This window comes from Sus scrofa, chromosome 1, assembly GCF_054392235.1.
Source record: "Sus scrofa isolate SSC_HxYL_T2T_F1_AM1 chromosome 1, Sscrofa_HxYL_maternal_Yorkshire_Landrace_v2.0, whole genome shotgun sequence".
Lineage (NCBI taxonomy): Eukaryota > Metazoa > Chordata > Mammalia > Artiodactyla > Suidae > Sus > Sus scrofa.
The window spans coordinates 35,782,205-35,796,254 of NC_139383.1; the positions used below are offsets into that span (position 1 = coordinate 35,782,205).

Here is a 14,050-nt window from a genome sequence, read left to right on the forward strand (position 1 = left end):
CAAGGCTGATAAACATTTGTTATTTTCTGAGCTCGTATATTGTATATTGATACACATAATGTATCTTTGAAGTCAGCAAGTTAGCTCTTTGAGTTCACGTCAAAAGTTCCTGCCTCACCTTCTGTGTTTGAAAATTTAAAGTGTGTGAGGGAAAGGGAGATGTTCATCAGTCTGTCTGCTTGCCTCAAATGACTTAGTAAGGGAAGAGAATTTAAGAGCTTAAAAACAGAATGCCTTAGGAGTTCCCGTTGTGGTGCAGTGGTTAACGAATCCAAGTGGGAACCATGAGGTTGCGGGTTCGATCCCTGGCCTTGCTCAGTGGGTTAAGGATCCGGCGTTGCCGTGAGCTGTGGTATAGGTTGCAGACGTGGCTCAGATCCCAAGTTGCTGTGGCTCTGGTGTAGGCCAGTGGCTACAGCTCCGATTCGATCCCTAGCCTGGGAACTTCCATATGCCGTGGGAGCGGCCCAAGAAATGGCAAAAAGACAAACAAACAAACAATAAAAACCAGAATGTCTTATAGCATCTTTTATTTCTTAAAGTCAGAAAACTCAGTTTAGCATCTAGTTTGTAATCCCATTTCTGTCTCATGAACATGTGCAGTTTTGCACAATCCATTCCCTCTGTCATCCTCTTTGTATTAACTCCTGGACAGAAAATGGACTTAGACTATTTAAATAGACATCCTCTGTGTGGGCCTGAATCAATTATTTAGAACTTTAGAGGGAGAGTTTAACATGAGCCAGCAAAATTGATTTATTCTGAATTTTTGGAAACTGAGCTCTTTACCTAAAAGGACATGTGTATCTGCTGGAAGGACTTAGCATTATTCTAATTGCTTAGACTCCATGTAGTAGAAAAAACCACAAGAAAGCAGCCAAAGGAGGTAGCTGAAGGGAAATGAGACTCCCCCCAGCACTGGACTTCCAAGTGTTGGAGTGAGAAAGCTCTCCAAGAAGAGAAGCTCACGCCTTCAGTCACGCTTCTCACTTCCAAGGGAATGTGATTTATTCCTCAGTGGCTGTTTGTTTGAAATACTGATATTTGTAGACAGTAGATGGATTAAAAATTGCAGGGTGGATGCAAAATGGTTGGAAAAGAAAGAATGAAGTCAAAGGAATCTCACTGTGCAAAATATTTCGATGGCAACCACAACAAAACAATACAGTGTAAGGGCCAGGCACAGCCATCAAGGCACTGTGTTTGAGAGACCCTGGTGTGCAGAGTGGGCCCAGCTAACTCTGCGGAAGTCCTCTGATCCGAGTGGACCCAAAGGTACACTGATGTGCGACTGTGGCCCTCCCTTTCTGTACCCTCATCTCCAGATCGTAGCCTTCTTATATCATGATGCCAGGTTTCTTTGCACCTGGGCACCAAGACCTCTCACATTAGCCCCTCAAAATCTAGCACCCACTCATACGGGTCCTCTTTCTGGTCTTCCCTCTCTCTCCCAGCTGCATGGCCTCTGAGTGAAAGAGATACCTTTTCCTTTAGATAGGTTTTTATGACAGCGATTGAGTTACCTAATTTTGATTGGTGGTTCTTGAGAGTTTCTGTTTCCTTGTTACAGTGCTCTGTATGTCTATCAATAGTCTTTCTTAATGCATTTAGGATTTGTATTACCTCCTTTTTGAATGAGGGGTCTAGTAGACTGGAGAGGTCTGTTTCATTGTTCTTTCAGGGGATTTTTCTTGTTCTTTCAGTTGGGAGTAGCTGTCCTCCTTTTCTGTGCAGAGTTGTGACTAGCTAGTAATTGCTTCCTCTGTCAATGACATTTTGTTACTCAGTTACTAAAACTACAATACTGTCACCCATTGGTGACAAATCTAACATTTCTGGTAGAAAATAGAGGTTGGTTGGCAATGCCCTGGGACAGGGCAGGGCAGAGAATAGGGATTAATTCCTGCATCCTTCAAATAATATTTGCTAAATGGCCTCTCTTAGCCCTCTTTACTGCAGGAACTTGCTAACAGAAGTGACCCAAAGTGGCCCTCTTGTGGTGGACAGGGACTCCCAAGGCCCTTTTCTTGAATGAAATGAGAAGTAGCCCTAGAACAGCCCCTGTATTATTTAGCTTTTGTTGTCATTATTATCATCATCTCCCAAGTCACAAATCTGGAAATAATTCAGTGAAATGCTAAAAACAAATTTGAACACCATAATCAAGATCTGTCTCTAGTCTTAAATAGCCCGCATTTCTAAAATTTTTTGCTTTGTTTTTTCAGAATATAAACCAGTACTTTAAAAAATAAAACAAAACAGAGGGTTTGAAACTGTTTCTTTTGAATATTTCTGTCATCTGGAAATGCCTGTATGTAAGCCCCATGACAGAGCTGCTTGGCTAAAAAAATCTGTTGACATGTCAGCAACCCTCAGAATAGAAGAGAGAGCCAGCATCCCATGATTCTAGGGGGAAAACATCCAGCACTGGGAAAAGAGCACATTAGCTGAAATACCACAATCTAAATATGTAACTTCCATGGATAGTAAATGCTCTGTGTGTGACTCTCATGATTTTTATAACACCAAAAAGATTCTAGTAAGTATCAACATTATATTTCTTGTACTAACACAGAATGCGAACTCTGTCATTCTAGAACTCTGATTTGACAGAATCAACTGTGGAACTTTATAAAAAATTAAGAAACCTGGGCCTTAGCACAGGATGGTCTAATTTAGAAGGTCTGGTACAAAGTTCCAGCTTTAGTAAATTTTTTTTTATGGCTGCTCCTGCAGCATATGGAAGTTCCTGGGCCAGGGATCCAACCTCCTTCTACCCAGTGACCTGAGCCGCAGCAGTCAGATTCTTAACCTACTGTACCACAGTGGGAACTCCCAGCTTTAATTTTTAAAATAACTATTTGAGTGATTGCAGTGTAAGCCAAGGTCTGAGAGCACCAAATGGTCATCCACTTGGTAGAATGCTCTCCATATTTGTTTGTAAATTTGTCTTCATCTGGCCCAGAGTTGGTGCTCACAAATATTCGTCAAGTGGAGTGTTAATTCGAATGCCCAAGACCTCTCCCGAAGGATGGAAGATTATTTAAGATTAAAGAGAGTTCTGCTAAGCAACTGAGATGTATCATAGAGCACTTTGAAAATTTGCTAAGGGCAGACATTATTCTAGAAGGAAGCATTAGTTAAATTTGTCACCTATAATAGCTTCTAAATTTTAACACGCTATAAGAATGAATTCAGGAGTTACCATCGTGGCAACTAGCATCCATGAGGACGCAGGTTCAATCCCTAGCCTTGCTCAGTGGGTTAAGGATCCGGCATTGTCGTGAGCTGTGGTGTAGGTTGCAGATGCGGCTCGGATCTGATATTGGTGTGGCTGTGGTGTAGGCCAGCAGCTACAGCTCTGATTAAACCCCTAGCCTGGGAACTTACATATGCTGCAGGTGTGGCCCTAAAAAGACCAAAAAAAAAAAAAAAAAAAAAAAAAGATTTCAGTTTTTCAATGTCATCTCTTTTCCATTTTTTTCCCATTTCCTTTACGATAAAAATAGGAATACAATACCCTTTTAATTGGTAAATGTGTTTAAAGGGTAAAGGAAAAAGAGGCTGAAAAATTATACAAGCAAGAAATCAGAATCCACCTGGTCTCATACACAGCCAGGTTACCATAGCATAAAGAGATTCAATAAATAAATGCTTTGTGGTGCTTCAAGATAATCCTTCAGACAGAAAACTTGTAAATTAGAGGAGTACCCGTGTACTAAAGGCAAAGTTGGTGCATTTATCCCCAGATTTTTTTCCATCACTAAGTTAAAATTCTTTTGCCTTTGTATTCTGACCAAGCGCTTACGCTATTGAGGCGTACAAGCTTCTTTAGATAAATAGCCATCGAGATAAATACTTTGTTACATGAGTCCTATGATATACTTGGAAGAGGAAGTATTCTCTGCTTTACTTGGACTTAGAAGAAACCTAAATTTAAGATTTGATAAAGCCAGAAATCAACAGCTCATGCCCCCAGTTCTACCATCCCTGAGTTCTGTTCCCTTCCCTGAGTTCCTTGGAATTTTAAACGTCAAGGCTCTCCCCCAGGAAGTAGAAGCCCTGGATTCTCTTCCTGGCATTGCTAATAAATGGCTTTATGACCTTGAGCAAATGACTTCACATCAAGACCTCTTTCCTCATCTGTAAAATGAGAAGCTGGGCCAAACGATTTCAGGGGTTCTTTATGGCTATAAAATTCTTTAAGCCTGACAACATCTGCTGGTGGCATTTATGTACTCAGTATTCCTCCTTCCCCCTTTCCAAAATGTTTTTGTTTGTGGCTTAATATCATCATTTATATAGACTTTTTAAAATTTTCCAGGATTTTCCTTTTTTGTTTCCTGAGAGCAGCTCATGTTTCTACATGTATTTTACATCAAGTAGAATGTGCATTTGTTAAACATTTTGTTATATGTTGAAATAGGATTAATATGACATCAGATATTAATGATGCTTCTAAATTCTCTTCAATATATAGAGCAATAGTTTGAGTCAGTTTCATATTTGAAGGTTTAAATACTTAAAGAGGTTAAATGTAACCTGGATTACTGGATTATTCAACAAATTCCATTTTCTTCCATAAGGTTTTCAGCCATTGTGACACCTGCTTAAAAATATCAGGAACTTCAAGATTTCTGAATATCACTGTAGAGATAGTATCTTTTAAATCAGCATCAATCTTTAAAATCCATGCATTTTATGTACATAATAGTAGAAACTTTTTTTTTTTTTTTTTTTTTTTTTGTCTTTTTGCCTTTTCTAGGGCCGCTCTCATGGCGTGTGGAGGTTCCCAGGCTAGGGGTCTAATCGGAGCTATAGCCACCAGCTTACACCACAGCCACAGCAACACCGGATCTGAGCCGCGTCTGCAAATTACACCACAGCTCACGGCAAAGCCGGATCCTTAACCCACTGAGCAAGGCCAGGGATCAAACCCAAACCTCATGGTTCCTAGTCGGATTCGTTAACCACTGCGTCACGACGGGAACTCCTAGAAACTTTTTTAAAACAAAGCTTTCTTAAAAGCTTTTAATGGAAAGGTTCAGAAATACATGTTGAATATTTATTGCCTTTGCATGCTATCATCTAATCGCATTATTTTATTTCTTTTGGGTATGAAATGTAGCATAGAAATTGTAGCTAATGTATATAAAAATATTAGCTGATGTACAGTTTCCATTTATTCAACAGAAAGCGTTGATAAATACCTTGGAGTGAAATTCTCAATGTTTTTGTTCCTAGTTTTTTTATTCTGTATATAATTTATAACACCTGCAACTGGGCCACCCATTAAAAAGAGTATTGAAGTAGGTACTATTAAGTGATAATATAGAGTAACGTAATTTCTTTTTTTTTTTTTTTTTTTGTCTTTTTGCTATTTCTTGGGCCACTCCCGCGGCATATGGAGGTTCCCAGGCTAGGTGTCTAATCAGAGCTGTAGCCACTAGCCTACGCCAGAGCCACAGCAACGCGGGATCTGCGACCTACACCACAGCTCACAGCAACGCCGGGTCGTTAACCCACCGAGCAAGGGCAGGGATCGAACCCGCAATCTCATGGTTCCTAGTCGGATTCGTTAACCACTGAGCCAGGACGGGAACTCCAAGTAACATAATTTCTATTGTCATCAGCTACATGTTATCTGGAGTTCTGATAGGATTCAGAAAATAATCGTGATTCGATTTATAAAGGGCATATGGAAATTAAGAGGTCTGGAGTGGAAGAGAGGGTAGGAGGAACAATTTTATTAGATGATTATGCATAAATGCTTTGGGGAAATCCCTTTCCCAGATTTCCCACCTCCACCCCACACCAGGCTCTTCCTCCTGTCCTGATAAGGATGGAGGCAGAATGATAAAGAGGGAGGCAGAATGAGCTGACATTTCTTAAGTGCCTGGCACTGTTAAGTACCCCATTATACTCTTACAACAGCCTTTGGAATTAAATACAATTATCCCTTTATGGAAGTAACAGGCTCAAGGTTCATACAGATAAGTAGTGGCAGTGAAATTGAAACCAATATCTTTGTGACAAAATTCCAGGGTCTTCAGTTAGAGAAAGTGGTGCCAAGACCTACTCCTCTACATGGTCAAGTTTCTGTGAATTTTTGGCCTCTTTGAGCCTTGGTTTTATCAGGGAAAAAAAATGGGCTAATAACCTACAGACAACAGTTTCCAGGAGAGTGAACAAAGATAAAGATTCATGAGATATGAGAAGTACTTAGTAGAGAGTCTTGCAGAGAGCTGTCTCTCATGTGTCATCACTATTATTACCATACGAATTGTTGTTGTTGTTGCTTTTGAGATTATGATACCAGGCTTTCAAAACACAGAATGTAATTTCACTCAGTTGTCCTACATGTACTAAAGTCCTATTATGAGCAGGTTACTCTTAGTAAACTTTTTAGCTCCTCATAAAATATTTATCTGGAAGCAAGCAAAATAATATGATAGTGAATATGCGGTGTCTTAATGACCACACAGAATTTCTTCAGACTTTAGGATAAGACCTTATTATTTAAACTTTTATCTAGCTTATTTGCTGAATTAGATGCAAAATGGCTCTGGACACTTTCCTTGATTCAGTTAAACCAAACATGAGCTGATGGATGCATATATGTAGAAATTCACATGCAACCTGGACATTTTGCTGGGGAGGCCAGGTCTCTTGCACGTCCAGGATCTAGGGAGCCTCTCTGTGTTCTTGGGCTGCAGTTTCCATAACTGAAAACAAGCATGTGAGTATTTCATTGGTCTTTGTTCTTCCCACAATGTGTCATCCTTTCCCCTGGGTTCTGCTTTCCTTTAGCGGAAAGACATCACCATCACTGAACACATAGGCAGCAAAAGCTGTCATAGAATCACTGAGATCTAGGGGGCGGGTCCTGAGGTTTGCCCTTTCTACTTTATTTCTAGATGGAATTCTGATCCATTTTCACACATCTTTTGAAATTGTGTATATATAAAATCTCTGCACATGTTCCTCTGCCACATCCAGACACCAAACTTCCAAATGCACCGAAAAGTGCAACCTGACACTAGCAGAAGAGGGAAAAGAGAGGTATGCAAGGAGCTGATCCTTGCCTGTAAAAAAAAGAGTTAACTTTTTCCAAGAAACAAAATCTAAAATTGGCCATTGTCATCGTGTGATATTAACACCAGCCCCTTTGGCAAGTTTGAAAATCCTGGGCTCCCTTATAAAAGTTAAAAATGTCCTGGACCTGGAGTTGTTTACTCAGAGTAGGAGAGGCTCTAAAGTTACAGAGCTCTGGTTGGAAGAGGTGGCCTAAAGGCTGCCTCCGAGAAACTGACGTCACAGTAGCCTCAGCTGCTGCTCTGACATTGAGCTGAGCAGCTTTTTGGTTTGTGAAAGTGGTGGGGGTTTCAAAGGGACTTGTCAGTATCGCTCTGCTGAATGGTTGGACTTATTTTGCATTCCCATTTTTTGCAAAGAAGCAAGATTCACCACGCTGAGACTTTTCTCCTTTAAACAACCAGCTATCCTCCCATTGCTAGACTGATCCGTTGTTGAACATCCATAGGATTTTTCCCCAGAGAAAAAAAGGTATGTTTCTTTCTGATAGTTTGAAAACAAGTGACTAATTGTGGCAAAATATAGAGCTAGAGCTGCTGCTGATATATTTTAAACCATGCATACCGTTTAAGTGGAGAGGGATTTCAACATCTGTCTGATTCCCTGTCTGTGTCCAGACTTAAAAGCAGTGGGGCGGGGTGCCTAACGGATTTTACTGACTCCCAGGGAAGAGAGAGTTCAGCTGCTTTGAGTGGATTTCCTGACTCTGGACTGACAATGCCATCCGCTCCCCAAGACTGAGTTTTTCAAACACGGCTTCTCAGTGCTTTGAACACCACTTTGTCTACTGTAGGATGTCACTGAATTTATTTCTTAAAATGCTAGCTTCATTAGGATGAAAACTTTCTCACATTTGCAAAGTGAAGTTTACGATGCTTGAAACCGCTGGTATTTGAAAATTGCCAAGAAAAGTAAGTCAGTGTTGTTTCATCCAAGATGATGGTTTGCTCCTTGCATGCAAAGTATTTCTGTAATTTGAGTTGAAGTGCATGCCATTCATAATGGGTGAATCTGCAATTAGGAAGGAATCTTACCACTACATCTTTTACTGTTTAAACTGGTTAATTTTAGATGTTTTTATAAGTGAAGTGCACCTGTATGTTGGCTATTTTCTAGTTTGAGTGTACAGCTGGAGAGAAAACAAGATAGTAAAGTGAGAAGGCAAAATTGATTTCTTTAGAATTGCATGTGCTCGTACCCCCTTTGACCCTGTTGGAACATAAGGAACATGCTGAAATAGCAAACAGCGATTTTTTAAAATTCCCTTTTGCCTTGTAACAAAATCAAGTCATGCTTGCCTTTGGAAAGATGCATTTGCCAGTGAATAGTAGGGGAGGAGAAATAGGACTGTTAATCAGTTGAAATGATGCAAGTGATTCATAATAGCCTGGAGAAAGAGCTGGATAGACTTGGAGGCAAATTGTGCATAACTTTGGTGGGTATAGCCATGGGACTTCCTGATTTCTCAAAATCAAGAGGGGAGGCAAAGCATCTCCAAGGCAAACAACTGTTCTTGGAATTATGAGACTGACAGTACCTATTGTTTGGGGCATTCCCTGTTGGAATATGTAAGCTCCTACACATGAAAAATGTGCAATTACATGAAAAGTGGTATCTTTAGAAAAAGGAAATCAGAGAGCAAGACGTTAATACTCTGAACAAGAGAGGAGTTGCAATCGAGTCAGCTACCCCAACACTGTTTCATTTGTTTGGTCCAGTTTTCACTGGGGGAATTGAAGGTTGAAATGGTAACAGCCTCGGATGAAGAAGTGTTACCGTGACCATCTTGAGGCTAACCTGGGAAATGGAAGTGATTTATTGTGATGTGAAACTCTGATGTTACTCTTAACATTTCGTAGGGCCAGAAGGTTAGCAAAACAGTTCTCCTCCCATCACCATACTTGCGCAACCTGCTCCCTCTACAGTTCTGGCTTCTGGCCTTGGGGAACGGAAGTAGGTTAAAATGGATTGTGTAATGCTTGCTTAGAGTTGCTGGGGGAACGTGCACATGACTAAGTAATGGGACTCGCTCTATCCTTTTTACATGTGCTCTACTGAATTTTTATTCTGAATGAAATTCTGGAGGGAGTGAAATGAAATGGAAAGTCAAGGACACCCTGGAAGGGGTGCAGATAGCAGAAATTCTTCCTTCTCTCCCACAGAGATACCAGTATCTGTGGGCGAAAAAGAGTGACAACTAGAAACAAAGAGCACTTTTATATGTGCCTCAGCAGAAAGTACCGAAGTTGAGTTTTTGAGACGGCTAAGCCACTTTGCTCGTAACTTTTCCTCACAGAACATTATGTCCTTACAAAATTACCCTGTTAGTTTTTTTTTTTTTTTTTAAGATTTAGGGCAAATTATAATGAAAGCAGTTTTATATAAGATTTGTCTATTCGAATTTTGATGAACAACAAAAAAAGTTTCCTAAATATTTAACTTGCTCTATAGTCTTAAAATACTTGAAAAATACTGAGGGCAAAGGAAGATCGTTAAAAATATGAGTTCACATAATTAGACTTGCTTCGATCAGTTTTCTGACTCAATCAAAATCAAAATCATGGTTTTAATCCAAAGAATTATAGATAAAAGGAAGGAGGGTGGGTGAAGACAGGAAAAAAGAGGGAAGAAGACAGGAATAGAAGGGCAAAACCAAGAACCTGGCATTTATAGAGCCCCCATTATGATCCAGAACCGTGTTAGACATTTTGATTAAGCATCCTCTTTCTTGCACATTTAATCCTTGAAAAATTCTGTGGACCTCACTGTATTTTTAAAGGAGAAAGTGGTATATTCAGCCATATTACATTTGACATTTATGATAAGACATAGACACTAGGAGGGCTAAGTAAACCCTCCCAAGAAATTGGCACATATTGTTCTATAGGAATTTTCTTTTGAAGGCTTGTTTTTGATCCATAACCATTACACTTTCTGGTGATAGATATTTCTCTGGCCCTGGAAAGGGAGAGCTCTGTAGATTGGTCCTTCCCTATGTTAAGTGATGAGTTTCACTCTTTACAATTAAATGAAGGATTCTGTTGCTTCGGGAATGTTACCTGCATTCATATATAGTCCTATTACCAGGAGCAAGAATGATTCAGGGTTTTCCTGGATGATCTTCTTCAGGTAGGTAAAAAAAAGAAAAGAGTGTAGTGCCTTTTAACCCTGATCTAGAATTGGTTCAAGGAGAGTTAGAAATAAAAGAAAAAAAAGAAAAAAGAAAAAAAAATTGGAGCCATTTGCTACATAATTGTAGGAGAAACTTACGTAATTGTAGGAGAGACTTCTGAACATTTATAGTGTTTAAAGGTGGGTTGAAACCTAGCAGCTCTTTTTCAGGTAGCTTGAAATTAGTCTGCTCTCTTTCTTTAACTCCCTTGGTTAAATCTGCAACTCTCTCTTGATGTCTTAAACCACTCCACTCTTCCTAAGAAGTTTCAGTGCTGAGTACCTGCTAGTCAGCAAGATAGTTTCAGCTCACAGTTAATTACATATAGTTTTAAAGCAATCTACAGTCTCTGAAAATTAGCATTGTCTGCATTTCCTCTGAATAGTTATTAGATGAGTTTAAAAGATCAATAGGTCATCAGTGTCAATGACAGATTCCCTATAACAAACAACACAAAATTCTGTACATTCCTTACAGTCTTCACTTTGTTAGGCCTTCGTTGACACATTTATTTAGGGGCAGCTTGCATTTGCTGTGGTGGACACTTGTGGTCTCTGTCTCATAGGATTGGAGGGTAGCAAACGGAAGGAAGAATGACAGAGAGAATGGAAAATGAGATTAGAAAAACATGACTAAGTGGATAAAATGAGACGTGATAGCATTTTCAACGGCTAAAACTGAAGTTACTTCTTTTTCTTGGCTGAATTAGTCACAGTTTTATGAGTGCCAAAGTAATAGGTGAGAACGACCAAAGAATCTGTAGCAAATTTTTTGAGAGAAGAGTAACTAGATAGATCACAGTATTATTAGGGTGTTTTTGAGGATAGAGCCATCTATTTAGCACTGACATTTTGTTTTGTCTTGTTTTATTTTATTTTATTTTTTAGGGCTGCACCCAAGGCATATGGAGGTTCCCAAGCTAGGGGTCGAATAGAAGCTGTAGCCACTGGCCTACGCCACAGCCACAGCAGTGCAGGATCCGAGCTGTGTCTGCGAGCTACAGCTCACAGCAACACCGGATCCCCCATCCACTGAGCAAGGCCAGGAATTGAACCCACAACCTCGGGGTTCCTAGTTGGAGTCGTTTCTGCTATGCCACAACAGAAACTCCAGCACTGACATTTTAAATCCTTAGTAGTCTATTATAATTCACTAATAGATTGCAGCTCAAAAAATATGTGTTCCAAACAGTTTACCAGTCAGATAAGCATGTTCAGAACAGTCTGACAAAAATTAAATGTCTTCAGTGTTTATCTAGGGATAGGAAATATGCAGCCGTCTTCTATGACTGCAGAATGCATTCCACGATGCCAGCACCCAGGCAGCCATTGACTCTTGAGACCTTTGCTCATAACTGGCATCAGCTGCCACCTGGTGAGGTCAGGGCATTTTGGTCATGGCCTAAAAAGCTGAAGAGTTAGATTTCTTATAGGCATGATGATTTTAGAGATTCAAACATTTTAATCATGCTTTTCTATCCGTTTTGTTAAAAAAGTATCTTTAAATCAAATTATACTTAAAACTTTAAAAAAATGAACAAAAAGTAACTTTTATTAAAAAATTATTTTCAGTGGAAGTCGGAGCAAGATGTTTTCAAGCAAAAAATAGGAGAAATTTTAAATTTCTCAAATCACTTTGCATTCCAGTTTTCATTTCATCTTTTTAATAATGCTGTGGATATCCACCATTTTTTATGTTAAATAAACCAAATCTTAGATATTTTAGGTGATTTAGAACAGAGTTACCAATCAGGTATTTTTGAGTGCATTTTCAAATCCTGAATACACATACCCTACCTGCTAGAAATCTAATTATTGAGGTTTTCCCTGCAAATTGTTAAAAATGTTTTCTTCAGGTCTCTGTATTCAGTATCCCACATAGGTTCTGGCAGATGGTCTATTAAAAGGGAAAAAGAACATGGATAAGTTTTAACATATGCCTTTCAGTATATTTTTGCTGCTTTTACATTTTACTTGATGAAATAAAATGATGAAAATGTGTTTTTATGCTCTAGTTTGGTTTTGTGCTGATACATCAGTCCCAGATTGACTACTAATGTTGGTGTTTTATTGTTGTAGTAATCACATTTGCCATGGGTTTGAACTCTTGAGTATAAAATTGAGACTCTAATCCAACACTGTCTCAGCACTTTAAGTCACCGAAATATGTACTCTGGTTGCATCAGAACAGAAGCAGTAACTCTATTGCAGCAGAATCTACAACCGTTGTATAGATGTCACTTATACAATTGAATTTCATATTTCTACTCTTAGATATTTATGAAAAACTCTACTTTAGATTAGGTGGTTAGTTAAAGGAATACTTAGGTCTCACATGTGCATTTAACCATCTTGTCCACTGTAATTTTGCTGTCTGGTCTCAGAAAGGCAGGAAAAAGAAAACAAACAAAAAAAACATTAGGGCAGTACTTTTTTTCTTACTGTGTTAGTTTCTCCTTAAGCAGCTTTTTTTGTCATCTCTGCTTTGAGTCCAATTTTCCTATAGTTTGTTTATGTCAATGGCTCTTGACAAACTGATAAAATGTTTCCAGAAAGCACATGGATTTGGAACTCTCTCTTGTGATGTTTATATTAGGCTTTATTTTAAAGGCAAGTGAGACTGCTTCAAATAAAACAACTCCAAGCTTCCAAGAAACAGTTAAGAGAAGACAGAGACGAGCAGAAACACCCCTTCACCAACACTCGCACGGTTGCCATGGACCTACATAAGCAGTGGGAGAACACAGAGACTAACTGGCACAGGGAAAAGATGGAATTACTGGACCAGTTTGACAATGAAAGGAAGGAATGGGAAAGTCAATGGAAGATCATGCAGAAGAAGATAGAAGAGGTACAAGTTGATTTGTTTTGAATAATTGGAAATTTAAAACTCAGAATGCAAAATGCTTTGGTTTGGTTTGTATTGGGAACTTAACTTTTTATTTTTCTATTCCACCTAAAAGATGCACGTCTCGGTGACATTTACTAGACCCAAAACAGCATGACCTAACCCAATGGCATTGCTGAGACTAATATTTTATAGACTTGCATGAAAAGTAGAACTTGAAATGTCACTCTAAAGTGTATCAGTTTATTATTTTCTGACTCGCGTGCCTTGGTATCCAAAGTGAGGTATGTATTTTGCATGAGTTTTCAAATATAGGATGCAGATGAAAACATAAGAAAAACATTATTACTGGAACATATTTTAGCAAAATTATAATTAGGTATTAAAATACAGATCTTTCCTGAGCTGATTTATGAATAATGTCTACTAAAGGAAATTACATATTTGATAATTCAGTATAATCAAAAGGAGTGTCATACATCAAAAAGAATGACAGTGGATGTGGTTTTTATTCTGGCAAGATGTGCTACATTTATTGGCACATATATTAGGAAATGGGTTATGAAAAATGACACACTGTGACACTGATACAAATAATCATTTTATCTCCTCAGCCTGCTGGGCCTGGAAGCTTTTCTTTAAATATCTGTATTGCTGTATATTAAGCTTGTTCCAACTGAAAATTATTTATACTTATCTTTCTTTCTTGTAACATGCCTGCTATTGACTTATATGGTTTTGTGCACGTTGCCAAGGCAGTTATTTTAACAGACTCTTTGGCCTTTATTCACAGGCAATCAAAGCTGGTGCTTTATGTGTTTATAGTGCAAATATTTTTCTTATTAACAGCCATATAATTGGTTGTGAATAAAATACAAATTGGCATGCTAAAAGGAAAAATTAAAAAGAGTAGTTATTAACTATTTCTTTAAAATA

At 38.7% G+C, this 14,050-nt stretch overlaps 1 protein-coding gene across 7 annotated transcripts in view; it reads left to right on the forward strand.

Moving 5' to 3' along the window:
* KIAA0408 overlaps nucleotides 1-14,050 on the forward strand; it is a 34,696-nt gene that overhangs the window by 5,092 nt on the left and 15,554 nt on the right. For 3 of the 7 annotated variants that reach the window (XM_084957041.1, XM_021088489.2, XM_084957057.1), the window contains exons 1-2: nucleotides 7,363-7,566; nucleotides 12,877-13,117. Coding sequence is in view for 6 of the 7 variants with exons in the window: in XM_021088489.2 (XP_020944148.2) it covers nucleotides 12,983-13,117 (135 nt within the window). In the remaining variant the exon portion in view is untranslated. Of the gene's footprint in view, nucleotides 1-7,362; nucleotides 7,567-12,862; nucleotides 13,118-14,050 lie in introns of those variants that run through there. The other 4 variants (XM_084957030.1, XM_084957059.1, XM_013988435.3 and 1 more) reach the window with 2 other exon arrangements.